Source organism: Epithele typhae, assembly GCF_022376455.1.
Source record: "Epithele typhae strain CBS 203.58 chromosome Unknown BXZ73scaffold_38, whole genome shotgun sequence".
NCBI classification, from domain to species: Eukaryota; Fungi; Basidiomycota; class Agaricomycetes; order Polyporales; family Epitheliaceae; genus Epithele; species Epithele typhae.
The window spans coordinates 143,102-168,536 of record NW_025954229.1 but is presented as its reverse complement, the minus strand read 5'-3'; the positions used below and the strand labels follow the sequence as shown (position 1 = coordinate 168,536).

The following is a 25,435-nucleotide window of genomic DNA, read 5'->3' as shown; positions in this document are numbered from 1 at the left end:
GACGCCGCGCGCTGCGCCTCGCGTTAGATCTTCAACTCCCTGAATCCTCGAACGTCCAAGCGCCCTGTGCCATTCTTGCGCCATTCCGCATCAGCGTCGTCCTCCGACCCATCTGCAGCCGTTGCCGCCGCCTTGTTGGTCTTGAAACGGCCTCCAGGAATGACGATCTTGCCGGCGCTCCGGGTGCGTGGACCAGCACGCCCGACCAATGCCGCACGAGGTTTGGGCAGCCCCAATGATTTGCGTTGGCGGTGTGTAAGGGGTTTCGGGGCTGGAGGGTCCGGAGGGGGAGGGGTCCCTGCTGGGGAAGGGACAGAAGACAACGAGCTGAGAGAGTCCGCCGAGGAACTGGAGGCAGAAAGATCGGGGGTGTCTGGATCGTCGACATCTGCGCTCACGACCTTGCTAAGAGCGAGCGGCGTCGACTGGGCGTCGACTGTTCTTGTCGAGGATGTTGCACGACTCTTGGCTCGCTTTGTAGCACCTCGAGACCTCTCAGAATGCGATGAGGCCGAAGATTCATCGAAGGTACGTTTGGGGGAATGACAAGCGTGGGTTCTAGAGGTTGGAGGGATGCAAAAGCTGATGACTGGGATGATGGGGTTGAAGAGGGAGGCGGAGACGGTGATGTAGATCTAGGCAATGGAATTTCCGCCGGAGTCAACGGAGGAGCCTGATCTGGAGCGGACGCGATGATAGTGGTGGCAGATGACCGAATCCTCGGGGTCTTGGAGGGATTGACTTTGCCCTTCGCTTTCGACGTCGGCTTCTTAGGTGGGGGAGAAGGAAGCTCCTCATTGTCGGAAACGTGCGATTCCTCGACGTTAGGGAAACCGGCATGCGGACCCCTTAGGTTCCTAATAGAGGAGAAGTGCTCCCAGTCGTGATAGCTGTACAACGTCAACCGCCTTGAATTGCGGGGCTCGCGGAGGATACGTACGCGACATAAGCGGTCCCCACTGCAGTCTCCAGTTCTGCGTCTTCCGATGCCGTCTTGTCTGCCTCGCGGCATTTGTTGCGCTTCGAGCGGCGTCTGTCGCGGTCGGTCGCAACGTCTTCCGTTTGGGACTCTCCCGGATCTCCGCCGGCATCCCACTCAATGACGTACACTAGTCCAGGCTGGATAACCTTGACGTTGCGTCTCGTCACATGGGCAAAGGCAGAGAGCTCGAGATGTCCGCCGTATGTAGCTGCGCCACGTGAAGGTGAGGGGAGGGGAGGGGCAATGAAGTGCTTCCACTCACCTTGCTGGCGCATACAAGCGAGATGATGGTCAAGACCACGGCCATCCTCAACGAAAGGTGCATAACGATCCTTGTGCTCTTCGATCCAGTCGCAAATATCTTGTCTGAGCTTCAGGTGATGGGCGGGAGTGCCATATAGTTGGTCAGACAACGCCCTGAATAGGCAGTTGCCATCGCCGATGGTGTGAGCAGCATACAGCCCGAGCCCACGGAGCTGTGCGTTGAGGAGCTGACTGTTTTCTTCAGGATTAGACAAGATAGGCTAACAGTATGTGTTGGTCAACATGCGGTGCGGCACATGACATCGATGTTCAAGCTAAAGGCTTACCTTCCCCTTGCTTCTGGTGATGCGCGACCGCACTGCTGTCCGGTCAACACACGGGGTAAGGGTACAACAAGACAATGAACTGACTTTGCGGTGCCTGCCGCACGTTCCTCCTCTTGGTGTGGCCCATTCAATCGGCAGGGGGAATGTGGTGGGCGGGCGTGTGTGGGGAGGGTCGTACTGGTTGAGAACCAAGAGAGAGAGGGGTGTTCCGGGGTCTTGGCTGCGGCGGACTTCGGACACCGACTAAAGGGGATCGTTGAAACACGTTGCCCAGTCAACGGGATGAGAGAAGACCAGCAATGCTGTCGAAGGGAGAGGTGATGGCACAGTGAGCAGATTGTTGTAGCAGCACAATATAGAGGCGAAGACGGCTGGCAGGGAGAGGGCGAGAATGAGAAGCAAGTGGGGAAAACAGTCTGAGTAGCAGTGCGAGATCAGTGATCTGCCCGTCTGCGCGCTAAAGGACCTGGCGCCGGGTGGCTCGGCGCTCAAATGTTGAAACTTTGGGGCTCCGATTGGACCTGGAACGGGCCGTTCCGCGTGCATTCCAGGCGCCTGACCGAGCCCAGTGTCGGAGCTCGGCACACTCGTTGGCCGTCCTAGCGCCGCTAGGACGTAGTAGCGGGCACTGCACCGCAGCAAACGCAATCCTCGAACTCAGTTCTGCGTCTCTTGCTATGACCCGAGGGATACCGACGGGCCGGATGGTCGACCTTTCGCACCTCCTTCCACACCATACACACCGTCGTCATCATTTCACACGGCGCCCCCCAGAGCCACCGAGAACCTGGTGAAGACTCGGCTACTCTTGGCATCGTACTCTCTTCCACCTTGCCTCTCGACTCGACGGTGGTCTTGTGCTACATCGTCTATTCTTCTCTCCGACACCCCGCAGCGGCTTCTGTAACCCACCCGGGCTGCGCAGCGCCAGAACCGACACAGTCTCTTTCCCTAGCACCTCGCGGACGCTGCGAGAAGTACCGCTCGTTGGCAGTACATCAGCACCATGGTTATCCTCGACGAGAAAGCTTTGATGCTCCCACCGCCTCCCCCGTATGGCGAGGACGGCCTCGTTGGTCCCCCGCCTTTCCCTGCGCTCAACGGGGCCCCTCCCAGTCTCGTAACCCTGCCCCCACACCTCTTGCTGCGCATTGTGTATGAGACATTTGCCGAAGGACGAGTGGAGAAGCAGAGGAAGGTCCTTTACTGGCTTACTTTGAGCCTCCGGCTTGTCAACCGTGCGATCTACATCGGTGAGCATCTGCTCCAGCGATCGCCGTGTCCACTGTCGGCCATCCCCGCATTCCAAACCCTTTTGTGCATCCGAGTACCCTGGTGCTCATCCGTGCCATCTGCACCCTGTCCTGTGGATCATATGATGTATGCTTGTACGAATGCGCACCAGGAGCGCGTATACTCGGCTCAGAAGTGGTTTTTATAACCTACACTCCATTGACACTGAAATCTCACTGATTACCTTGGCAGCATGCATGCATGTTCTGCGCTCGTCCTACCTTCCCGCGTACGCCGCCCTCGTTCGGTCGCCCTACACTTCGGACCCATTCCCGCATGCCGCTTCAGCAACCACACCCGCACAGCGCGAGACACGCGTGCTCGACCTCTTCATCGCACTCAAAGTCCGCGAAGACGTCTGGACGGACGAATCCGAGCTCCACCTCGAGCGCGAAGAGAGCTTCAAGGATCTTTTCGACCTCATGCAGCCCCGCGCTCGCCTCGAAGATCTCGTTCGTCTCTATGGCGTTCGCGACGGCGCCGTGGCCGTGCCACTCCCCTCGGGAGCGACGCCAGTCGCAACATCGTCTCCAACCACTCCGTCATTCTCGTCGACATTCAAGAACCCTCCGCATTCAAGTGGAGGTGGGGGTGGTAGTGGGCAAGGGTCGAAGGAACCAGCGTGGTATCAGTTTTCACCACTTCCCTTCGCTGCGCTCACGTTTCCTTCTCGCCGCGCGTGGTGGGGCTCGTGATGACGACGCGCGAGCGCAAGCGAAGCTTGTGGAGGTGCCGAGGACAAGGGAGGACACCTTGAAGTCTCTGCAAGAAGCTCGTTAAGGAGCTTCGGTCCTGGATCGCCTTGAACCCCTCACAGCGTAGTCGTTAAGGATGTACGTAATGCATATGCACCGTGTCGTTGTAGGAGTACATAGCTTCTGGACTCATCTGTCGCATATATCTACATGTCCTGTTATACTAGGCTCTGGCGTTCTTCGATGTACACTATCTTTCAATGCAGGCTTATTTATGTATGTCTGGTCTTATGTTCTCTCTCCGATGCATAAAATCGAAGTAGTTCGTTGGTATGTATGTATATGTACATAACAGACACAAAAGTCAGCGCTCTGTATGTACCTGGACTTGACTCTCATCCACCATTGCCTCCTACACGTCTATGTCTCCCCTCTCATCGCCAGTGCCGGCTCGCAGCACCTTGAAAGCTTCTTTTCCACGGCAATTGAGACCGCGGACCACGCATTGGCTGCGCCTCTGATGGCGAGTCAATACATGCGTACGTATTGCTTGAAACCTTGGGTCCACCCACGCAGGCGATCAAGACATGGACCACACAACGCGCCGCTGAGCCTCATCGTCCACCATGAAGACCCTCCGCGCTTCGCTCCTCGTCGCGGTATTTCCTGCGCTCGGACTCAACGCGCAACTACCATCCAGAGAGGCACAGGCGCAGTTCTCCGTCGCGCATACACCCTCTTCCAATGCTGTCCTCAACGCAGCGCCGCAACAAGCCGTCACACCCGAGGTGTCCTCGTACGCCGAACGCTTGCTGAAGGACCACGGCATCCCTGGCATCACGCTGGGCTTCGTGCGCGTCGGGGAGGATGGCTCGGTGGCGACAGAGCTCGCTGGTTGGGGCAACATGACGGAGGACGGAATGCCGGTGACTCCCGAAGTGCGTATCCGTTCTCGTCGTACGATTCATGCCCATTGAACGCCTGCGCTGGGGTAGACGATGTTCAGCATCGGCTCATGCTCGAAGGCGTTCATGTCTGCCGCGATGGGGCTCTTGATCGACGACTTCGCGCACGGGAGGAATGTTACGCAGCTGCCCGTTGGGGTGAAGAGTCTCACCTGGCAGACGAAAGTGCAGGATCTGCTCCCCGCGGAAGACTGGGAACTTGCGGACGAGTGGGCGACGGAGAAGCTGAGTTTGATTGATGCTATGAGCCATGTTTCGGGACTCCCTCGGTGCGTACATATTGCCCTCCGCGATGGCATTAGCGTTGACCTTTGGAACAGTCATGATATGGCGTATAGCCGTCAAGATACACCCAAGAGCGTCATCAAACGAATGAAGCATATGAGACCTTATTATGAGCTGCGCGAGCGATACTCGTACAACAATCAGGTGAGGGATTACAGGGCCTCTGTATATGCGGGACTCACGAGCTCTGGTAGATGTTTATGCTGGTGCAACACGTCCACGAGATATACGCCGGGAAGCCGCTGCCGGAGTTCGTCGAGGAGAGGATCTTCTCTCCTCTCAACATGACGACTGCCACCTATTCGGGACGCGAAGCTGAAGACAGTGGTCATCTGAGCCAGGGGTTTGCAGCTGGTCGGCGCATCCCTTACTGGTTCGGCGATGACCTTCCATCCCGCATGATTGCTGGAGCGGGCGGTGTCATTGCTACCCCGCTCGACATGGTGTGTGGTCATTGCTTCATCTCAACTCCTATACTCCTCACTAAGTGCAACCCATTCGCAGACGAAATGGTTGGCGACTCTGCTCAATGAAGGTGTCAATCCGACAACCGGCGAAACTGTGATCCCAGAAGACATCTTTCGCCAACTCACCACCATGTACACCATCGCCTCCGGAAAGCCCAACAAGCCGAGGAACTCTATCTCAGGATACGGCACCGCTTGGGCGCGGATGTCCATCCAAGGTCACGACGTGCGTTCCTGTCCTCACCTTCGGTGTGAACGACCAGCAGACCATATGCGTATAGGTTGTATGGCACAGTGGCGGTTTACCGGGCTTCTACAGTGAGGCCTGGTTCTTCCCAGAGGACCACATCGGAGTCTTCACAAGCGAGAACTCGGATGGCCCAGCGAGCTATGCGCTCGCTCTCCGCGTAGCTGAAGCTTACCTGAACCTGGAGCTCACCCCCGCCCCGGACGTTCCCTCTCCCAATCAAGAAAGTAGCGACTCGTCCCCTACTCCCCCAACCGACTTCGAAGTTGACGTCCTCCATTCGTACACGGGCACCTACACCAACCCCGGCTACGGCAAGTTCACCCTCTGCACAACAACGGCTTCCGACATCCAAGGCTGCGCCACCATCCTCGATACGTACGCATCCACTGCGGACGGTCCCCTCGACGCAGCAGTGCTGTACGGCGAGTTCATGCCTGCGCGGATCTGGGCAACGCAGTTCCGCATGCGCCCGACTGCGGCTGCGGAGTTCGTCCTGGAGGCCGAGCAAATCTTCCCCCGTGGCTATGGACGTAACGAGACGCCATTTTCTCTCGCCATGTCCCCGTCCGGGACCCCCGTGCGTTGCGTTAGGAAAGGTTCCGCTGTCGTGGGCTGCGGGCTCATGGACATTGGGCTTGCCGGAGAAGGGGATATGACGTGGAAGAGACGCGAGGGCGGTGTGGAGGATATAGCGGACGCCTGGTTCGTCAAATTGTAGGATTGATGTCCACGTCGTCGAATCCGGCATCATGATGCACAGCGGTGGGCTCACAGTCTCGTAAATATCATGCTGTTGTTCATACGGTTATTTCTCCTGGTGCGAACATCGTTCCTCAAAATCCTCACAATCGGCTCACGTTCCTTCTCTGACATGAGGTCGTTGCCAAGAGGCGTCCTCGTCAGAGTTACCAGCACTTCTCTTAGAGCTTTCAAACATTCTATCTGTGCATTGGTATGCTCAAACGAGTGGGGGACTGCGCGGAGAAGTCGACACTGCAATCGTTGTACACAGCCGGCATCGCCTCCAAAGCACTGCGCCACTGGGCTGGATTTTGATGGATCGACATGTCGCTTTTGATCGAGTTTGGCCCCCGGGATCCCCGTTGGTACATACATGGCGCTGGTTTGTTTTCGCAACAAGGCAAGGACTCGTTCTTGTCAATGCGCCTGCAGACGTTGCTCAAACATCCACTCTTTCCAGCAGATTCCATACCGGTCGAGGACTTTGCATTCACCAAAGTGACGTTAATATTCTTATTGCTGCCGGTGACGACCCCTAGCTGAGTCACTGCGCGTTTCACTGCACTACGCCGCATTCAAATTCACCGTCAGTCCCGCCGCCACTCTGCCTTGCCGATACAGCTTCCGCTCGGGCATGTACGTGTCCGATGGCGCCTTAAGATGGCGCTAGCCTCGGGGTTGAACAATGTCATAAATACTGCCAGTGCGTCGAGACCATGCGTCACTACTTACTTTTCTCACCCACAGCGATGAAGGGCCTCCACAACTCGCTCCTTGCCCTCGCCACCCTCCGAACGCATGCCCTCGACGTTGCAAGCCAAGCGGTCACGGCCGACATCTCGTCGTACGCCGAGGCCCTCCTGCAAGGCACTGTCACTCCCGGAATGACGCTCGGCTTCGTGCGCGTCGGAGAGAACGGGTCGGTTTCGACCGAGGTCGCCAACTGGGGCAACATGACGGAGGATGGGGCACCCGTCACGTCAGAGGTGCGCAGCTCCTCGGCGTACGCATCTACGTCTCTGATCTAGCCACTTTGATGAGCAGACGACGTTCAACATCGGGTCTTGCTCAAAAGCGTTCACGGCGGCTGCGATGGGCATCTTGATCGACGATTTTGCGACCGGCAAGAACGTGACCGCGCTGCCGGCCGGAGTGAAAGGCTTCACCTGGCAGACGAAGGTGAAGGACCTGCTCGCGTCGGAAGGTTGGAGCCTCGAAGACGAGTGGGCAACGCAGAAGCTCAGCCTCTTGGACGCGTTCACGCACGTTTCGGGCATCCCTCGGTGAGTGTTGTCGTTTCCTTTGATTGGGTGCTCACTAACCCGTCCATCAGCCACGACGTCTCGTTTAGCGTGGAGGACACAGTCGCCACCGTAGCGAAGCGGATGAAGTATATGCGGCCGTTCTATGAGCTGCGCGAGCAGTGGTCTTACAACAACCAGGCAAGTCGTCGTGCCATCTGCTTGTCATGTCCAGCGCACTGAAACTCGTTCCATAGATGTATATGCTCATGCAGTTCGTGCTGGAGAAGTATTCTGGGAAATCCCTACACGAGTTCGCCAAGGAGCGGATATTCACTCCGCTCAACATGACTTCCGCGACGTACTCCGGACGGGATGCGATCGACAGTGGCCTCATGAGTCAAGCGTTCAACGCTGGCCGGCGTATCCCCTACTGGATGGTCGACCAGCTTCCGGCCAACTTGGTCTCTTCCGCAGGGGGTCTCATTGCTTCTGCTTCCGACATGGTGAGTCAGAAATTTCTGTCGTCTCTGCTCAGCCTCTAATTTCGCGCTTTCTACAGACGAAGTGGTTGGCTATGCATGCCAACGGAGGCGTCAATCCGGAGAACGGACAGGTCGTGATCCCGGCGTCGATCTTCAAGCGACTCACCACCATGTACTCGATCGAAAACGGCGATCCCACGAACCCAGAGGACTCTGTCGCTGGACAGAGCCCAGGCTGGGTTCGCATGTCGATCCAAGGTCATGATGTACGTCTTCACCGTCCGTCCTCTGTGGTGCTCGCTGACAGGTTTAAACTCTAGGTCATCTATCACGAAGGAGGCATTCCCGGCTTCTACAGCGAGGCATGGTTCTTCCCGTCAGACCGGATCGGCATCTTCACCAGTGCGAACGCAGCAAGCGCCGCGCCCTACCTGCTCGCCCTCCGCGTCGCCGAAACCTACCTCGGCCTCGACATCACCCCCGCGCCATCCTCCAGCTCGTCGAGCACCGGCACCGCGATCGACGCGCCCAATAACGTCTCCACCTCCGTGCTCGCCGCGCTCCCGTCCTACCCCGGCACGTACTCCAACCCCGGCTACGGCAACTTCACGCTCTGCGCCGCGACGTCGAGCGCGGTCCCCGGCTGTGGCGCGATCCTCGCCGCCTACGCGCCCGTCTCCGCGAACGGCACGCTCGACGCGGACCTGCTCTACGGCGACTTCGCGCCCGAGCGCGTGTGGGCGTCGCAGTTCCGGATGCGGCCGACCGGCGCGGGCGCGTTCGTGGTGCAGATGGAGTCGGCGTTCCCGCAGGGGTACGGGCGCGACGAGACGCCGTTCACGCTCGCGCCGTACACGCACCCGGTGGCGGTGCAGTGCGAGGAGAAGCACGGCAAGGTCGTCGGCTGCGGGCTCATGAACGTTGCGCTTGCTGGGTCGGGGGATACGACGTGGGAGGCGCGCGAGGGCAGCGTGGAGGAGATGGCGGACGCGTGGTTCGTCAAGGTGTAGGTTGGAGGAGAGGACGGGTTTTGGAAGGCCAGGCGTTCAGGCTTAGCGTATGCGTCGATCTAATTATTATAATGGCAGTCTCTACGGAATATGATATACCCCAGTACTACGTCGATGTTCGAAGCCCTCTTTGACAGATATGGTCCGTGTTATTCGCTCGCGTTCTGTCTCGAACAAGGACATCTTGTCGTGTGTCTTTCAACGGAACAAGAGAAAACCGTGGATTTTGAAGCGCATAAAATGGCTCTTTGTAGTAGTAGGAGCCGATAGAGAAACCATGCAACGCACTTACGGCCTCGGAAAGGATCAGCAACCCTCTCCTCAGGTTCCTCTTCGATTGTGAGAGACGCATGGACGTCCTCAGCGTATATGCAGCCCACTCCTCCACTTCCATGCGCCAGGCGAGCTCAAGGCCGCTGTAGTCGGTCGTTCTTGACCGTGTGAACTAACGGCGTACAATCCACCACGTCTTCGTGCGGCGTCCTGCGGACTCGGCAGTCATCCTCGTTCCGAGTGCCGATAAAACCGCGCACGACCTTGTCTTTGGAGTCTGGCCGCCGTGGACAATTGCCGAGGCGTTGGGCTGCTACCGTACAGCAAAGTTGCGGAAGACCTTCATCGGTAGAACGAGACGGCCTGCTGGATTTGCTTCGCAGTGCAGAAAGCGAGACCGAGATGTCATCAGCAAGACGCCTCTTTCCGCCATGGGCCCATGGCCCGGCGTCATCAGGGCATCTCAGCACAGCGCGATCACATTCCCACGGCTTCTTTCCGCGTCCCCCACTCGCGAGACTTGGCAGACGGCGGCCGCGACGCAAAAGACATGGTGCAAAAATACACCACCATCTGAATGCTATGGCACTCTAGTAAGCACACAGCCCAGGTGGTCGGGGTCTCGATTGGAACTTGCTGAGTAATGAACAGTACTTGTGAAAACGTTGCCGGATGGAATCTGACAGTCTTTGTAGTAGAACGCCATGGCCGCCCTGCCACTACTGTGGTGGTCCAAACTCAGGCGCAGTCAGACAATGAAGCAGCGTGCAGTGGGCGCTCCAAGCCTGCCGCTGAAAGCCGAAAAGACGAACATGAGCGGAGCACATATATACTTGGCGCTCTGGCTCTGGCCCTAGCACATTCGTCTCCGGCCCCCATTGTTGTCTAAATCTGGGTTCTTCAAACAGAGGCACTTGAACAGCGCTTGAGCCCAACTTGCGGTGCTTGACTTCCTTCATTCCAACCACCATTTGAGCCACCCGACCACCCAGCCTGACCACCTCGCCATTACTACACGATCCCTGCAGGTCGCTCCACTGGTACGTGCCGCTCTATCCACAAAAACATACCTCGGGATTGCGCATCTTATAGAAGCCTCCCCCAGTCGGAAATTCGATCCTCCCTGCACACGCCTACACCTCCGCGGCCAACACCGGGAAACGCGACGCAAAGCAGCATCGTTAGAAGCTCTCTCGCGACATGACCAACATATCGATCAGCATGTCCACCGAAAGTTTCATCCAGGCCTTTCTGAATGATCCAAACTTCCCTGCCCACCACCGGGTGCCTCCAGCCATGAACCCATTCATGGGTCTCATGCGTGCAACCTCCATGCGAGAAGACAATATAGGCGCGAAATTTGTAAGTGTTCAGTATGCAATCTGTATGCGATAAAGGTGACTTTATTTCGTATCCTAGACCTCCGCCATCAACAGTGCCAACCTCGTTCTGGGATTGACGATGGCGACAAGCGAGAAGAAGGTGGATGAAGCCAATCTCCCCGACGTGAATGATCCCAACAAGCAGAAAATCGATGGCGCTCTCTACCCCTCCGACCACACTCCGACCGACAGCCGACCTCATTGGGCGGACCAAGTCGTGCCCATCGAGTTCAAGAAGGGAAAAGCATTCTTGGACCCTTTTGACGACAGGGAGTGTGATGGCGACGCCAGCTCCTCGCAAGAAGATTCTCGGACAGATCGCCCATCACGTCGATTCGGTCCTCCTCGATCAGCATCGCACCTTCCTCTTCTTCATCTTCGTCTTCGGCCGCAAGATCCGGTTCACCCGCTGGGACTACTCTGGCGTCGTCATCACCCCCCTCTTCGACTACTACCAACAGTGGGAAACAACGTGCAACATACTCCGGCGTATCGCCTTCCTCGCCTGTCACGGGCGCGGCGAAGGCGTCGGATTCGACCCCACCGCCGAACGACTCCGGGAGGGTCACGATCTCTTCACCAAGATGACCGAGGTCGCCACACCGAAGCCGACCGACGTTGACCACACCGAGCGCAAGCTGAAGGACGACGAACTCCTCGAAGGGGACATCACCTTCACCTACGTCCGCGATCGGTTTCGCGAGTCAATCCGGACGGGACCGCGGTACGCGTTGTCGGTCCCCGACGAGAACGGCGGCCACAGGATCATCCTCGTCGGGCGAGCCGAGTTCGCGGCTGGTGGAGCTACGGGGCGGTTCACCCGCGGCTACATTGGGTACGACACGAAGACGGGCCTCTTCGTGTGGCTCAAGGACACGTGGCGCCCGGACTACATCATAGGGCTGGCGAAGGAAGGTGACACGCTCAAGGCGCTTCACGCAGCGAACGTCACGAACATTCCGACGCTGGTTTGCCATGGCGATATCGGCGAGCAAGTCACCCGGACTCATGACTTCTGGACTAAGCGACGCGATGAGGAGCTCAACGATATCGTCGACGGTGTTCCGGAGGCCCAGTGCGCTTCCTCCTCTTTACGTGGCCAGGGTCCGGTGGTGAGCGGGTCCTCTTCTCCGTCCAGGAAGTCAGGTCCCAGAAATGCCGGCAAAAGGAAGCTCGAAGACTTGAACACCTCGCAAGGTGTACCGCCTGATGCTGATGGTGATCCCGACTTCAAGAGTAGTTGCCTGTTACGGCGCCACCGACACTACCGCCTTTGCGTCAAAGAGGTCGGACTTCCTCTGGAGTCTTTCACGAGTCCGCGCCAATTCGTGAGGATCGTGCTCGACGCTGGAGCAGGTAGGTGTCATGCTATTTGATCGTTCGTTTTTCATCCTCATCGTTATATCACAGCGCATCGCGACGCGTATCACAAGGGGGACACGTTGCATCGAGATATCAGCGGTGGCAACATCATCATATACCCTCGCGTGAGAATCGTGAAATCCCATTTCTTGGCCTGGGTGGGGCTTCTCACCGACTGGGAGCTTGCAAAGACAACGGATGCTCTGAAATTGTGGACGCGACCCGGTCGAACGGTGGGTCTGGTTCTTGTTCTGATGTCTAGTATTGCATCTCACTAACGAAATTCTATAGGGCACTGCGCAGTTCATGTCGGTCGCCATGTTGGAGGGGAACGGCAAAGTCTCTGAGCTCTCAGACGACTTGGAGTCGTTCTTCTACGTCATCCTCTACTACCTAGTTCGCTTCGTCGAATCGGACCTTGGTACGGCAGAGAACGTCTTCCTCTGGCTAGAGCACTTCTTCGACTGCTATGCCGTCGAGGGAGGGATGCATACATGTGGCGCGGCCAAGAAGAACGCTTCATTCCGTGCTGGACGGCTCAGCAGGAGAAATTCCTTCGGTTTCGGCACCCCTCTGGACATGCTCATCGATGATCTTCACACTTCCCTACGCGACTTCTACTACGTCAAACGATGGAACGAGCAACAGCGCAAGGCCAACGAGCCCGTCTCGGGCCCCATGGTGGCGGAGCCTGTGGTCCCCTCCAGCCGTGCGTCGTCGCCTCCCCCTGACGACTTGGAAGAGGCATTCCACGTCAACCGCGCCGGTCTCCCCGCCGACCTCTGGAGGTCTGCCGGCGAGACGCTGCAGAGTTGTGACGACGACGCCTTGGGGCCCACTTCCGAGCAAGAGGACTCCGCGCTCGTGTTCCAGAACTCGGACAGGTTCTTGGCGGTCCTGCAGACGTGCGTGCGGCTGCCCGCGAAGCACTGGGCGCGCTGCAACGAGCCCGCGACGGACCAGCTCCTGGAGCAGTTCGACTCGACTCAGCCGGTCGAGGCGTCGCTCAAGGTGGCCGCTCGGCCCCGAACGCGCCGCGCGACGCCGCCTGTCGGCGACGGCGAATCTCCCCTGTCTCGCCCGACGAAGAAGGCGAGGACGAGCCTTTTGGACACGCCGAAGGCGAGGAGCGCTCCGGATATGTAGGCTTGATGTGGGGGTTTGACCGCGCGTCCCGGGGTTGCGCGCGTTTGCGGGTCTGGATGTCACATTGTGTTCTACTGCTTGATTTTCTGCTATATAGCACCTCTTCCACTGTAAATTGGCATGATATTTTTATATGTGTAATGTTTCCGTGCTCGGTCGAACTCATTCCGTATTGAGATTTGAAGTGCTTTGAGGCGGCCCCGAGTCGATCTTCGCGAGCGCGGTGAATTACCGCTCGACGGTCAACAGCTTTAGCCTGGAGCATCCTGCGTTGCTAGTACTGTGAAGCGAACTCTTTCGGGTTTCAAGAAAGCTAAAATCGTGAGTCTGCACATTGATTTCAGATTTCTTCCGTATTTTACCTTGTCATAAATGGCCTGCGACGGCGCGGAATCGAACCCGGCGCATGGAAAAAATGGGCGCTACGTACTGGTGATCGCCGGAAAACCGAACACATTCACCTCCCGCTCCCATTGTCTTGGACCACGCACCCATCAATGCATCATGCCTCAACCCATACTTATATCACTAGACTCCCTCACTCCAACCACCACTGGAGCCACCTGGACTCTCACGTCTTTGGAGTCCCCGACGGTATGTGCTCATTGGCCCCTGCCATGAAAAGTGTAAACATCCCTAGAGATGGCATCTCTTACAAATTCGTTCTCTTTCCCTCCTAGGAGGTCGGATTTTACCCCATTTGCACATCCGCACATAATCCGCCGATAGCGGTAAACACAAGTATCGTCAGGGGCTCTCAAGCGACATGGCCGACACGTTCATCCTCGTGCCACATGAGAAGTTCCTCCGGAGCTTCTTGCACGTTGGTGCAGAAGAATTCCGACTTGAGCCGTTACCGGTGGAAAATCCTTTCTTCGACCTCAAGGACGCAAACGCCGCCGAGGAACGACCAGTGGTTAAGGCATTCGTGAGTGTTGAGCCCATATGTGCGCGACCACGTTCACATATTATCCCGTGCCAGACTTCTGCGATAAACCTGTGTGGACTCACTCCGGGCCTGAAGATGCAGACAAGTGTCGAAGCGGGGCCCGGAAAGACTTGCCGACCCGAAGGTGAGGACGACGCGGACCAGCAAGCGAACATCAAATTTTTAGAGGACAGAAGATCCGAGAAGATCGAAGGCGCTCTCTACTACACCGTCAACGCTCCGACAGACCATCTGCCCCACTTGGCAGACCAGGTCGTACCCATCGAGTTCAAGCAGGGCAAATCGTACTTGGACCCGTTCGACGACAGGGACGAGAACGGCACTGCGCGCTCTCGCAAGAAGGTCCGCGAACAGCTCGCGCACCACACCGAGACGGTGCTCGTTGAGCAGCACCGCACCTTCCTGTTCTTCATCTTTGTCCTCGGCTGGCAAATTCGCTTCACCCGTTGGGACCAGTCGGGCGTCATTGTCACCCCCTTGGTCGACTACTACGACGCCTGGGAGACGACATGCGACTTCCTCCGGCGTATCGCATTCCTTGCCTGTCACAATCCCAGCGGCGAGGACGTCGGATATGACAACACAGCCGTCCGCATCGAACCCGGGAGCCCTCGATGGACCCTCATGACCAACGTCTCCGAGAAGCGGCCGACCGACGTGGATCACGAAGAGCGCGATCTCAGGGATGACGAGCTCACCGACTCGGAGGACTTCACCTTCGCCTACATCCGGACGCGGTTCCGCAACTCCATCCAGACCGGACCACGGTACGCGCTTCAGGTCCCCGACGAAAGCGGCATGCACACGCTCCTCGTCGGCCGCCCCGAGTTCACCGCTGGTGGGGTCGTCGGGCGTTTCACGCGTGGTTACATCGGGTACGACGAGAAGACGGGTCAGTTCTACTGGCTCAAGGATACGTGGCGCGCGGACTACAAGAGGCTCGCAAAAGAAGGCGACACTCTGAAGCGGCTTCAAGAGGCTGGCGTTAAGAACATCCCGACGCTTGTCTGCCACGGCGATATTGACAAGCAGGTCACGCGGACCCACGATTTCTGGTCGGCGCAGCAAGCGCAGCGCATGGATGTCCTCTTCGACGCCCCTCCACCAGCTAACGACGCCTCTCCCTTACGCGGCCATCACGCCAGCGGCCTTTGCTCCCCGCTGCTTCGGAAGTCTGCGGACAGCACGGCCTGCAAGCGGAAGCTCCACGAGTTCAAGGCGTCTCAAGGCGTCGCTCACAACGATGGTGATGACGCAATGGACCCCGACTTTGATAGTGCCTGCCCTCTGCGGCGCCACAGACACTATCGCCTTTGCGTCAAAGAGATCGGGCGTCCCCTTGAGTCGTTCACCAGTCCGCGTCAGTTCGTGAGGATTATGCACGACGCGGGATCAGGTGAGTCTCATTCGACGGAGTATTTCTGTGTCGACTTTCCTCACCGTCGCTGTGCAGCGCATGGCACCGCCTTTGAGCTTGCAAATACTTTGCACCGAGACATTAGTGGTGGTAACATCATCATCTACCCTCGTGTGGTGGTTGACAAGATATCGATGACGCGGTTGCTTTTATGGATTGGCCTTCTGATCGATTGGGAGCTCGCGAAGAGGACGGACGCACTCAAGATATGGACCCAACCAGGGCGAACGGCGAGTAGCGGTATTCACCATTCCACCCGCCTCTCGTAAAACCGACCGACTCTTGCAGGGCACCAGGCAATTCATGTCGATCGCGATGTTGCTCGAAAGCGGCAAGGCGTCTGAACTCTCGGACGATCTGGAGGCGCTCTTCTACGTCACCCTCTACTACTTGGTTCGCTATGTGCCGTCGAACATCAGGACCTCGGAAGACGTCTTCCGCTGGCTGGAAGACTTTTTCGAGTGCTACGCCGTCAAGGGGGGCACGTATACCTGCGGTTTAGCGAAGAAGAATGCCTCGTATAAGTTGGGCGGAGAGCTCGCCATCGACGACGACACCTCGCTGCGCTTCAAATCTCCCCTTGATAAACTAATCAAGATTCTGCACACCTCACTCAAGAACTTCTACCAGCTCAGGCGGTGGGAAAAACAACAGCACCTGCTGAAGACCGTCGATACATCGCTCGAATCGGCTCTTGCGGTGAAGCGCCTCGGCCCTCCCAGCCCATCTTCCTCTCCAGTCTCCGCAGCCGCCTCTCGTGAGGCTCACTACACCGTCCACACATATAAGGCCACTACTACCGCCTCAGACGACGACGTCGTCGACGTCGACGTTGACGTCCAGGGCGACTTCATCCCGGAACCCGGCAAGAAGGAGCGCAGGTTCGCCTCCGTGTTCCAGGACCACTCGATGTTCCTGAAGGTGTTCGAGACCTGCATGGAGACGAGGGGCTCGCTGTGGACGAAGCGGAACAAACCTGCGGCCGATCGCCTGCTCGAGGACTTCTATTCGACGAGGCTGCTCGGTCCGAAGCCGCGGCGCCACGCGACGGCGCACGGCTTCGAGGACGGCAAGCCCCCGAAGCGTCGGATGACTGACGGCGATATCCAGTGAATCAAGGAGCACTGCTCACGGATGGCGTGGAGCTCTAGGCACGAAGTTGTGGATGAATGGCACGTTGTATACCTCCTCGGTTCCAATCATCTCAAGCTTCTTCTACTGTATAATGACGCGGAAGTTGCACTCGTCGTGGTGTGTTTTAGTCTACTCTCAGTCGGTCGAACCCCTTTACCGCGTAATCGAGAGATGGCAAGGCGGCCCATCGTGGCACGGGAATTTATCAACGATCTCGCGCCTCGTCGTCCTCAGATTGAGGGCTCGACGTTCATGAGCCAAGCGTTCAACTGGCACTGCCGTCGGATCAGGTGGTCGACGAGTCAGTTCCTTCCGCAGGGGGTCTCGCTGCTGCCGCTTCGGATATGGTGAGTCTGTCACTGTCTCTGCTCAGTCTCTAATCGCGCGCATTCTATGGCGGACACTGAAGGTTGGTGAACTTCGGATTGCTCGTAGTTTTTATCACGCCCAGATGACACAAAAGGTAGCTCGATTCACAACAAATCATCCAGGTGGGCGTTGTTTCCGGCTCGGAAGACTCCTAGTCGCACTTATCCATGCAGTGCGTTGTATTCAAATTCAATACACAATAGCCTTGTACTACTACTCACAATTCAGTGGCCATCCAATACCTAGCGCCGTATTCAGGTGACCGTTGTTCAGCTCCCCGTCTCTGCCAGATAGGCTTGTGGCAGTAGTTTGCTGCGTACGACTCGACACCCTTCCACGCCTCGTCGAGCAACGACCGCCTATGGAAAAGTCAGCGTAAAGCTTCCTCCCACAGGCGGCGCCCCCAAAAGACTCACAGAGCGGGCCCTTTTCGAGGCTCGGCGTCGGCGAGGTTCTGCTCGATGTGCTTCAGGCTGGATGCCCCGATGAGGATCGCGCTTCATCAGCGAGTGGTGCGACACTCAGCGGAGCGCGACCTCGGCGAGCGTGAACCCGTGCTTCTGCGCCGCGGCCTCGATCTCCGCAAGCGCAGAGAAGTACGGCTCGTCCCAACAATACGCGCGACACGCCGGTGGAGTGTTAAGGTCCAGGGGCGGGTGCAGAGTGAGAGATGCACCGGGGTTGAATATTGAATCTGCAGAAGGACATGCCGAACTTGCGGAGGCATATTATCATCCCCTTCGGTGTCTTTCGTGGTATGCAATGCCGATATCGAGCTTGCTAGGGGGGATTCGGGAAAGTATTCCGGTCGGGAGGTTGATGGTGGCGAAAATGCTGGAAGCGTACGAATAGGTCGGTGGTTGGGACAAAATTACAACGTCCCCGGGCACGAGCCTGAGAAGTGGTGTCAGACGCATGTCGGGGTCGGTTGGAATTGGATACTGACTTGTCATGTTTTGAACTCTCAATGATGATAGCACAAGCCCCAATAACGTATTCCATACCCAATTTTGCAGATTCCCGAAACGTTAGCATGCACATTATGGTGCCTTACCAGGCCTCGCCGAGTGGCTCGGCGTGACAGAGAAAAGAGCACTGGCCGCGTTCCCAGCTTCCAGTGGAAGAAAGGCGCGGGATGAACAACGCACCCAAAGCTCAGGGCGTGAGGGCTTGTAGATGGCTAGCGAGTTGATGGACCTTGCGCTTGCGCGACTTTGGAGGTGGGATTCAAGGAGACTTCGATCAGGGAGCACTGGGACGTGCGAGTATAATAGAAACGGCACCCTGTACAGTTGCAGGTTCGAACAAGACGGAGACGAAAGCAGGGATGCATTGCACTGACGGCTCGCAGCGACATGCATGCACCCGTCCGAATACATTTTCGCACCTTCACCCTGCTCTATCCCAATCTATCATGCACCCTCACGCTCCCTACTCAGTGGTGCTCCTTGTGCGCGACCGGCTCGTCCGCCTCGAGGAACGAAAGGAACTGGTCCGCGCCGGTGGGGGCGGCGTCGGCGTCAGCTGAGGGCGCGGCCTTGACCTCCGCGACGGTGGGCTCCGTGGCGTCGTACGCGGAAAGCTCGGCGGCAAGGTCGGAGGGGAGGGCGGGCACTTGGGGCGCGGGAGGGAGGGAGTACGCCTTCACAACACCGACGTGGGCGTCCTTGGCCTGCGGGCGGTTTGAGGTGGTGCGTGGTTTGGTGGAAAGGAAGGCAATGGTGTGCGGAGGTGACGGAACGACACAGGAAAGGGGATGGGGGATAGCGGAGGTAAGAAGAGGTCGGTCAGAACGCGTATTTTGCACAAGGCATGCTGGGACATGCACGGCGCGACGTACCATTACGGGAGCCTTGTACGCCTTGATCTGCTGAACATAAATGTCCTGGATGAGGTCTGTCCCGTCCGCACATCGCAGCGCACGCCCAGTCGTCAGCTACACCTGCCACCACACACCGCGCGCACACGCACCCTTCCGTGCGACCGCGGAGGTTGAGAAAGCGCACTTGCGCGAAGCCGAGCGAGCCTGCACGCCCAGCGACAACCTGGTCAGAGCCCGCGCAACGCAGTAGACACGCAAATGACACGTACGGCGAGGGAAGCCTGCCTGAGGACAGCGGAGGACATGGTCGATGTGGAAGAGGGAGAGAGCGTGACGTGACCGCGCGTTACCAGCAGCGAGCTCGGCAGGTCTCGGGAATGCCACCCGACGCGAGGCGCTCACGTGCACGGTGCAGGCCGAGGCGCGTTTACGTCGGCGAGGCGGGCCCACCGCCGCCCCTCAAATTCCTGCTGTTTCCCTTGCGGACGTCCTCTCTTCCACACACACCTCATCCCCACACACGTCCACCATGCTTGCCCGCGTTGCCGCCCGCTCTACCGTTCGCGCGCCCCGCGCTGTCCTCACCCCCGTCGCGGCGCGCTTCTACTCCGAGAACGCTTTCAAGTAAGTGTCGTGAGGCATAGAAGGTGCTGCTGCTGGGTGTATGCGTGTAGCTGACTTGCCGCTCGCTTTGCAGCAAGAAGGAGAAGGCCCACGAAGGTCGGGCCCTGCAGTTTCCACCGTGAATGATGGTGCTCATCGAGCTTCGGATGGATGCAGACCAGTACGCTCGCGAGCACGAGAAGGCTGCGCTCGAGAAGCTGAGGAAGCAGGTACGTGCCGGCTTGTGCTGCAATTTTGTCGTCCTGACCCACTCGCGACGCGTCTAGATCGCGGATAAGCAGGCCGAACTCGTACGTACTCATCCCGATTCGTTCCAAGTTGGCCTGGTTGCCCAACGCATGTTTTCAGGAGAAGCTGCAGAAGGAGCACGACTCGCTCGACAAGAAGCAGTAAATTCTCGTCTGCAATGGACTGCATGCTCACGGACGGAACGGAGTCTCGGTGAGTATCTCGCCAGTCCCCCTTGGTTTCCCTTGTGGCTCATGTTTACTCCTTGTGTTGTCTCCGTCCGCGCGTAGGCTCCTTGTAACAACAGCGTCGCGTTAGCACCTTCCAATACATCTGTCTTGTTCTGTGGACACGCTTTTTGCTCATTTGGCGCGAACGCGAGAGATGCACAGGCACGTGTCATGACGTGGGTAGCATCTTATATGTACCCACTCTGCATTTTCATATCTTCCGGCCGCTCATATCTCCATACTCCGCATGATGGGTCCATGTCCATGAGCCTACAACGGTCCCAAGCCAGTACAACAGATGAGCTTTCTAAGAAGAATTTGTCGCTCAAACGGCATGACCGCTGCTCGCAATTCCGGTGGCGGAAGCAAGTTTGAAGCTTTCCACTTGTCGGCGTTGGTAGATCACAAGGTCATACCCGAGGTGTTGCTGACACAGCTCTAGAAGTACATGCAGATACCCACAGGTCCCGGTCATCCGTCTCGCGCCACCCCTATAAATACTCACTGCCAGTGTGCGGTCACGATAGCTCTCATCCTCGTCTTTCACTCCCACTCCCACTCAACTCATTTTATCGCCGCAGTAAAGCCCACTTTAACAATGTCTGGAACCACGCAGAAGAGCCCACTGAACATCGTCATGGTACGTCGTTCATCTTACAACACGATCAGCAACCGATCGTCCTCGATCAATAGGGGGCTATGACCTTTGGAGAGGTTGGGAAAGAAGGTGCGCACAATTGTCGGTACTCAACGATATGCTAGCGTTGAGCTTGTTCTCAAAGGCGCCCGCGTCCACGACTTGAAGGACGTCGAAGAGATCCTGGACGTCTTCCAGGCTCATGGCCACTATGAGGTGCGCAGCTCGCAATACGACCGTGAGCTATCAAACCCATACGCCTTCTAGATCGACAGTGCGAGGACGTACACCGGAGGCACGAGCGAAGAGTACCTTGGGAAGATCAACTGGAAGAAGCGTGGGCTTGTTATGGACACGAAGCTTTACCCCAATGTTGTGAGTACGACACGGTGGCACACCCATTCATTCCCCTAATGGGTACGATATCCTCCAGTCCAACGCTCGCTTGGCAGCAGGTGCCGCGAATCTGATCTCTCATTCGCCAGAGGTGGGCTGTCATCTGTTTAACATTCTACGGACAAAACTCACTCAAAGTGTACTCTGTAGGACTTACGCAAGTATCTCGATGTGTCCCTTAAGGCTCTCCAGACCGAGTAAGTATAATACGATGTCCCGAAGCCTTTTAAACTGGTACTGACTTGTCGAATGGTTAGTTCTATCGAAATGTGGTACCTCCACGGCCCGGACCGGACCACTCCATACGAGGTCACCATGAAGGCAATCAACGACCTCTACAAGGAGGGCAAATTCAAGCGCTTCGGCATCTCTAACTACATGAGCTGGGAGGTGGCAGAGATGGTCGGCATCTGCAGGGCAAACGGCTACATCCAGCCTACCGCCTATCAGGGCATCTACAACGCCATCCACCGCAAGGTCGAGCCCGAGCTCTTCCCATGCCTCCGCAAGTTCGGAATCGCGTTCTACGAGTTCAACCCCCGTATGTATCCGTTTCATGCGACACCCCAGGAAGGTGTGGCACTAACCGTTTCTCATTGGTCTGTGACAGTGGGTGGCGGCTTCTTCACTGGTCGCTACCGTTCGATCCAGGACACTGTCGACCCCGGCTCCCGCTTTGACCCTGAGAAGGGTCAGGGCAAGGTGCGTACTGCCCGCCTCTCTTCCCCGACTCCCGCTTATCTTCCGCTTTGCTGCAGAACTACCGCACCCGGTACTGGAATGAAGCCTACTTCGCCGCGCTTGCGAAGATCGAGGCCACGGCGCAGAAGCACGGGCTGACGCTGGCCGAGGTCGCGCTGCGCTGGATTTCGCACCACAGCTTGATGAAACGCGAGTTCGGAGACGCGGTGCTCATCGGCGCGTCGAGCAAGGCGCACATCGAGCAGAACCTCGTCGATCTCGAGAAAGGGCCCCTGCGTGAGTGGCTCTTGTCCTCGTGTCGTCGCGGACCCGGGACTGATCTCTGTGTACATTTGGGCCGGGGTGTGCAGCGGAGGAGATGGTGCAGGTTTTGGATGAGGCCTGGCTCGACGTCTCGCCGTACGCTTCGAACTACTTCCACTGAGTAGGGCGGAGGTACCGCCAGGCACCCGGACCAATAAGCACACAATGCACCGGCACACCTGAACTTCTTTCAGCACGGGGCTGAGCGGTGAGAGAGTATTTGCGGTGATATGACACGTCGGAGGGCGAGTGGGTACCTCAGGCTCTAGTGACTCATCTTGTACAGTATTTCCGGCGGAAGCATCGGAGCCGTCGTCTTGCCAAGTTGCCCTGCCTCACCGCGCGCGACAGTCGAGTTCAAGAGCACGCAAACGGACACGAGTGGGGCCGGTGAGCCTCAGGTCCGTTCCCGCTCGGACAGATTACCGGCAGGCCGTGGGCCAGGGTCGCGAAAGCGCGATTGGGGACAGAGGCGTTCGGAGCGCCCGCACGCTGATGAGCTGCTCGATCGTGGGAGGTCCACGGAGGGCGGCGCCGTGGTTTAGTGCGCGCCTTGCTTTGGCGCAGCAGAGAGTGCAGACGGGCAGCAAGTATTTAAGGCGACCATGGCCTCCCCGCAGGTCATTCACAAGCCCCCTGCAAACTCACAGTGACCAGCTCTAAACCAGCAGCAAGCACGCGATGTCAACCACGCAGAAGTCCGCTCTCAACGTCGTCATGGTATGCTGGGCTGCTCACCACTCCATCTTTCTAAGCTGACAAGTTTTTCAGGGCGCCATGACTTTCGGAAAGGAAGGCATGGATGGTAAGCGTTTGTGCTCCCTCATCGACACGAGCCGTCCTCGCCGACCAGCGCCCACAGGTGTCCGTATCAGCAACGTGGACGACATCACCGCCATCCTCGACGTGTTCCGCGCCCACGGCCACACCGATGTGCGCATCCACTCCATCTCACCGAGCATGTGGGGGTGGAGCTGACTGCACACGCTCCATCACAGGTCGATACCTCCCGTATGTACGGGCTGGGCACGAGCGAGGAATGGCTCGCGAAGGCGGACTGGAAGAGTCGCGGGCTGAAAATCCACTCCAAGATCTACCCTATTCCGGTGAGCACTTCGAAATTTCCTTGAGTATCTAACGCATCGAGTACTGACCTTTGTTGTGTCTTTACTCTGTTAGTTCGTGCCGCCCAGCATTCCCTACCTCAAGGTCATCAAGCACACCCCGGAGGATCTCCGCCTCAACCTTGACCTTTCCTTGAAGGCTCTTGACACTGAGTGAGTGTTGCACGCGATTTCTTTTGTTCTTCTCCACTAATTCGTTTCCCCAGTTCACTCGACATCTTCTACCTCCACGGCCCTGACCGCACGACTCCGTACGAGGTGACCCTCAAGGTCGTTGATGAGCTCTACAAAGAGGGCAAGTTCAAGCGCTTCGGCATCTCCAACTACATGTCGTGCGTTTGCCTCGCTCTCTCTGTCACTCCCCGGGGTCCGCTCACGCCCCCACGCACTCAGGTGGGAAGTCGCGGAGATGGTCGGGATCTGCAAGGCGAACGGGTACATCCAGCCGATGGTCTACCAGGGCATCTACAACGCCATCCACCGCAGGGTCGAGCCCGAGCTCTTCCCATGCCTCCGCAAGTTCGGCATCTCCTTCTACGAATTCAACCCCCGTGCGTCATCCTCCCAGTTCCCTTCGCGCGCGGCAGATGCTGACGGTACGAGTGGCGCAGTCGGCGGCGGGTTCTTCACCGGCCGGTACCGCTCCATGGAGGACAACGTCGAGCCCGGCTCGCGCTTCGACAACAGCAAGGGTTACCAGGGCCCGGTGCGTCCCTGCCTTCCTCTCGTCCTCCACCCACCCCTGACCCTGGCACCCGGGGCCACAGGCGTACCGCGCGCGCTACTGGAACGAGCCGTACTTCGCTGCGCTCGCCAAGATCGAGGCCGCGGCGCAGAAGCACGGGCTGACGCTCGCCGAGGTCGCGCTCCGCTGGGTGTCACACCACTCGCTGATGAAGCGCGAGCGCGGGGACGCGATCCTCATCGGGGCCTCCAGCCTGAAGCACATCGAGCAGAACCTCGTCGACCTCGAGAAGGGCCCGCTCCGTGAGTCTTTTAAAGGCGCCACCTGATAAGAAGTTGTGCGCTGACTTTCCCGTGGACGGTCGTTGCAGCGGAGGACGTCGTCGCGGTGCTCGACGAGGCATGGAAGGGTGTCGAGCCGTACGCGGCCAAGTACTGGCACTAGTAGACGAGGTGCTGAACGGCAGTCACCTGAATAAGTACGGCGCTAGGTGCTAGATGCCCACTGAATTGCGAGTAGTAGTACAAGGCTATCGTGTATTGGATCTGAATACAACGCACTGCATGCCTAAGTGCGACTAGGAGTTTTCCGAGCCAGAAACAACGCCCGCCTGGATGGTTCGTTCAAGTAAATCGAGCTGCCTTTTGCGTCATCTGGGCGTGCGAGGCGCCCGGCAATCAACGCCCCAGGCGTTCATCATTGAAAAGTGACGACCAGTATCACCACTGATGCCATTTCCAAGCGATTTGCCTGATGTTCAACAGGAAGCCTCTCCACCCACCGCAAGTGCGCTGGGTGAACCTCTTTCTGCGCCGCTGCACCATTCGCCACACACCGCAGGAGGGGACGGAGAACAACCAATTGATGTTGTTGCATCGTCAGACGGTGTGAAACCGCTGTGTTGCGCAGTCACTGGTGTTCCGAGCAGTATGGCCGAGCTGCAACGCATCTATCTGGTCTCCCCTGCCACGTCTTGCAAACTTGTATGCCCATTCAGTTACACTCCGCCGCTCTTGTCTGACCTGTTGCAGCTCAACAGGCTTGAGTACTCGTGGGGACTTCCGCACAACTCATTCGACATCAACGACACCAACAATAGCATCATACGTGAGTGATGGTTCTGCACCGCGACTTCCGTGCGCTTAGTTCCATCCCAGTCCAGGCGACTCTCCGTGCTTCGTTTGATATATACGACAGCCAGTCTGCCGGGTGGTTCTTGTTGCCAGCCACCAGAAAGCTAAGAACGGCTTTGCTTAGGCATTCCCCGGCAGATGGCGACATCAACAAGGTGAGTTTATTCCCCAGCGACTCCGTTCATGGTGCTCAACACAGTATCAGTGCTACGAGGGCACCACCGAGTTCGAGTATCAAGTGATGGCGTTTCAATCCATGCGCGATTCTACATCGTTTGTGAGATACACAGGCGATCCGTCGTCTGGTTTCTTCCAACCCGAGGACATCAAGCCCTTCTCCTACCCGTTCATTGATTTTGGCCCCATCCACCTGCCGATCCCCTATCACTACGTCATCGCCAACAGCGGTGCGAAGTATTGGCACCTATTTCAAGGAGCAGTGAGCTTTGAATTATCCGACACATACCCCCTCGTAGATATTTTCGCCCTGATCGATCTCAACGCCATTTATGAAC

At 57.6% G+C, this 25,435-nt stretch overlaps 11 protein-coding genes across 11 annotated transcripts; 8 read left to right on the top strand and 3 right to left on the bottom strand.

Moving 5' to 3' along the window:
* Positions 1-23: 23 nt before the first annotated feature.
* On the bottom strand, positions 24-1,699 carry BXZ73DRAFT_91073 (cysteine proteinase; the record flags this gene model as incomplete). Its single annotated transcript, XM_048025847.1, has 6 exons — positions 24-558; positions 591-908; positions 941-1,190; positions 1,245-1,506; positions 1,573-1,604; positions 1,657-1,699. The coding sequence occupies 6 exons, from the start codon at positions 1,697-1,699 to the stop codon at positions 24-26; spliced, it is 1,440 nt and encodes a 479-aa protein (XP_047876034.1).
* An 879-nt stretch (positions 1,700-2,578) lies between these two features.
* BXZ73DRAFT_91072 (uncharacterized protein) lies at positions 2,579-3,694 on the top strand (the record flags this gene model as incomplete). Its single annotated transcript, XM_048025846.1, has 3 exons — positions 2,579-2,825; positions 3,058-3,406; positions 3,625-3,694. 3 exons carry the CDS (start codon positions 2,579-2,581, stop codon positions 3,692-3,694), a joined length of 666 nt encoding a protein of 221 aa, XP_047876033.1.
* A 492-nt stretch (positions 3,695-4,186) lies between these two features.
* Positions 4,187-6,245, top strand: BXZ73DRAFT_49810 (beta-lactamase/transpeptidase-like protein; the record flags this gene model as incomplete). The annotated part of the gene is made up of 6 exons (XM_048020323.1): positions 4,187-4,498; positions 4,556-4,794; positions 4,846-4,954; positions 5,005-5,253; positions 5,315-5,503; positions 5,559-6,245. The coding sequence occupies 6 exons, from the start codon at positions 4,187-4,189 to the stop codon at positions 6,243-6,245; spliced, it is 1,785 nt and encodes a 594-aa protein (XP_047876032.1).
* Positions 6,246-7,017: 772 nt separating this feature from the next.
* Positions 7,018-9,004, top strand: BXZ73DRAFT_103175 (beta-lactamase/transpeptidase-like protein; the record flags this gene model as incomplete). The annotated part of the gene is made up of 6 exons (XM_048015496.1): positions 7,018-7,254; positions 7,313-7,551; positions 7,602-7,641; positions 7,767-8,015; positions 8,072-8,260; positions 8,315-9,004. 6 exons carry the CDS (start codon positions 7,018-7,020, stop codon positions 9,002-9,004), a joined length of 1,644 nt encoding a protein of 547 aa, XP_047876031.1.
* A 1,494-nt stretch (positions 9,005-10,498) lies between these two features.
* Positions 10,499-13,167, top strand: BXZ73DRAFT_103174 (uncharacterized protein; the record flags this gene model as incomplete). Its single annotated transcript, XM_048015495.1, has 6 exons — positions 10,499-10,639; positions 10,697-10,887; positions 10,934-11,734; positions 11,798-12,015; positions 12,070-12,254; positions 12,313-13,167. The coding sequence occupies 6 exons, from the start codon at positions 10,499-10,501 to the stop codon at positions 13,165-13,167; spliced, it is 2,391 nt and encodes a 796-aa protein (XP_047876030.1).
* Positions 13,168-13,671: 504 nt separating this feature from the next.
* Positions 13,672-16,646, top strand: BXZ73DRAFT_78972 (uncharacterized protein; the record flags this gene model as incomplete). Its single annotated transcript, XM_048022981.1, has 5 exons — positions 13,672-13,761; positions 13,919-14,095; positions 14,150-15,512; positions 15,570-15,798; positions 15,830-16,646. The coding sequence occupies 5 exons, from the start codon at positions 13,672-13,674 to the stop codon at positions 16,644-16,646; spliced, it is 2,676 nt and encodes an 891-aa protein (XP_047876029.1).
* Positions 16,647-17,557: 911 nt separating this feature from the next.
* Positions 17,558-17,953, bottom strand: BXZ73DRAFT_103172 (uncharacterized protein; the record flags this gene model as incomplete). Its single annotated transcript, XM_048015494.1, has 2 exons — positions 17,558-17,750; positions 17,883-17,953. 2 exons carry the CDS (start codon positions 17,951-17,953, stop codon positions 17,558-17,560), a joined length of 264 nt encoding a protein of 87 aa, XP_047876028.1.
* A 518-nt stretch (positions 17,954-18,471) lies between these two features.
* BXZ73DRAFT_103171 (ATP synthase complex subunit H-domain-containing protein) lies at positions 18,472-19,163 on the bottom strand (the record flags this gene model as incomplete). The annotated part of the gene is made up of 4 exons (XM_048015493.1): positions 18,472-18,708; positions 18,877-18,932; positions 19,008-19,062; positions 19,128-19,163. 4 exons carry the CDS (start codon positions 19,161-19,163, stop codon positions 18,472-18,474), a joined length of 384 nt encoding a protein of 127 aa, XP_047876027.1.
* A 224-nt stretch (positions 19,164-19,387) lies between these two features.
* BXZ73DRAFT_103170 (uncharacterized protein) lies at positions 19,388-19,875 on the top strand (the record flags this gene model as incomplete). The annotated part of the gene is made up of 5 exons (XM_048015492.1): positions 19,388-19,482; positions 19,556-19,578; positions 19,639-19,691; positions 19,749-19,772; positions 19,831-19,875. The coding sequence occupies 5 exons, from the start codon at positions 19,388-19,390 to the stop codon at positions 19,873-19,875; spliced, it is 240 nt and encodes a 79-aa protein (XP_047876026.1).
* Positions 19,876-20,538: 663 nt separating this feature from the next.
* Positions 20,539-22,099, top strand: BXZ73DRAFT_49881 (Aldo/keto reductase; the record flags this gene model as incomplete). The annotated part of the gene is made up of 10 exons (XM_048020337.1): positions 20,539-20,580; positions 20,634-20,667; positions 20,723-20,793; positions 20,845-20,952; positions 21,011-21,064; positions 21,124-21,170; positions 21,231-21,514; positions 21,584-21,675; positions 21,732-21,951; positions 22,026-22,099. 10 exons carry the CDS (start codon positions 20,539-20,541, stop codon positions 22,097-22,099), a joined length of 1,026 nt encoding a protein of 341 aa, XP_047876025.1.
* A 560-nt stretch (positions 22,100-22,659) lies between these two features.
* On the top strand, positions 22,660-25,411 carry BXZ73DRAFT_78970 (NADP-dependent oxidoreductase domain-containing protein; the record flags this gene model as incomplete). Its single annotated transcript, XM_048022980.1, has 15 exons — positions 22,660-22,698; positions 22,750-22,783; positions 22,841-22,911; positions 22,977-23,084; positions 23,158-23,255; positions 23,309-23,434; positions 23,496-23,653; positions 23,714-23,808; positions 23,870-24,089; positions 24,158-24,218; positions 24,552-24,672; positions 24,819-24,894; positions 24,945-25,075; positions 25,120-25,359; positions 25,397-25,411. 15 exons carry the CDS (start codon positions 22,660-22,662, stop codon positions 25,409-25,411), a joined length of 1,593 nt encoding a protein of 530 aa, XP_047876024.1.
* Between the last annotated feature and the right edge of the window lie 24 nt (positions 25,412-25,435).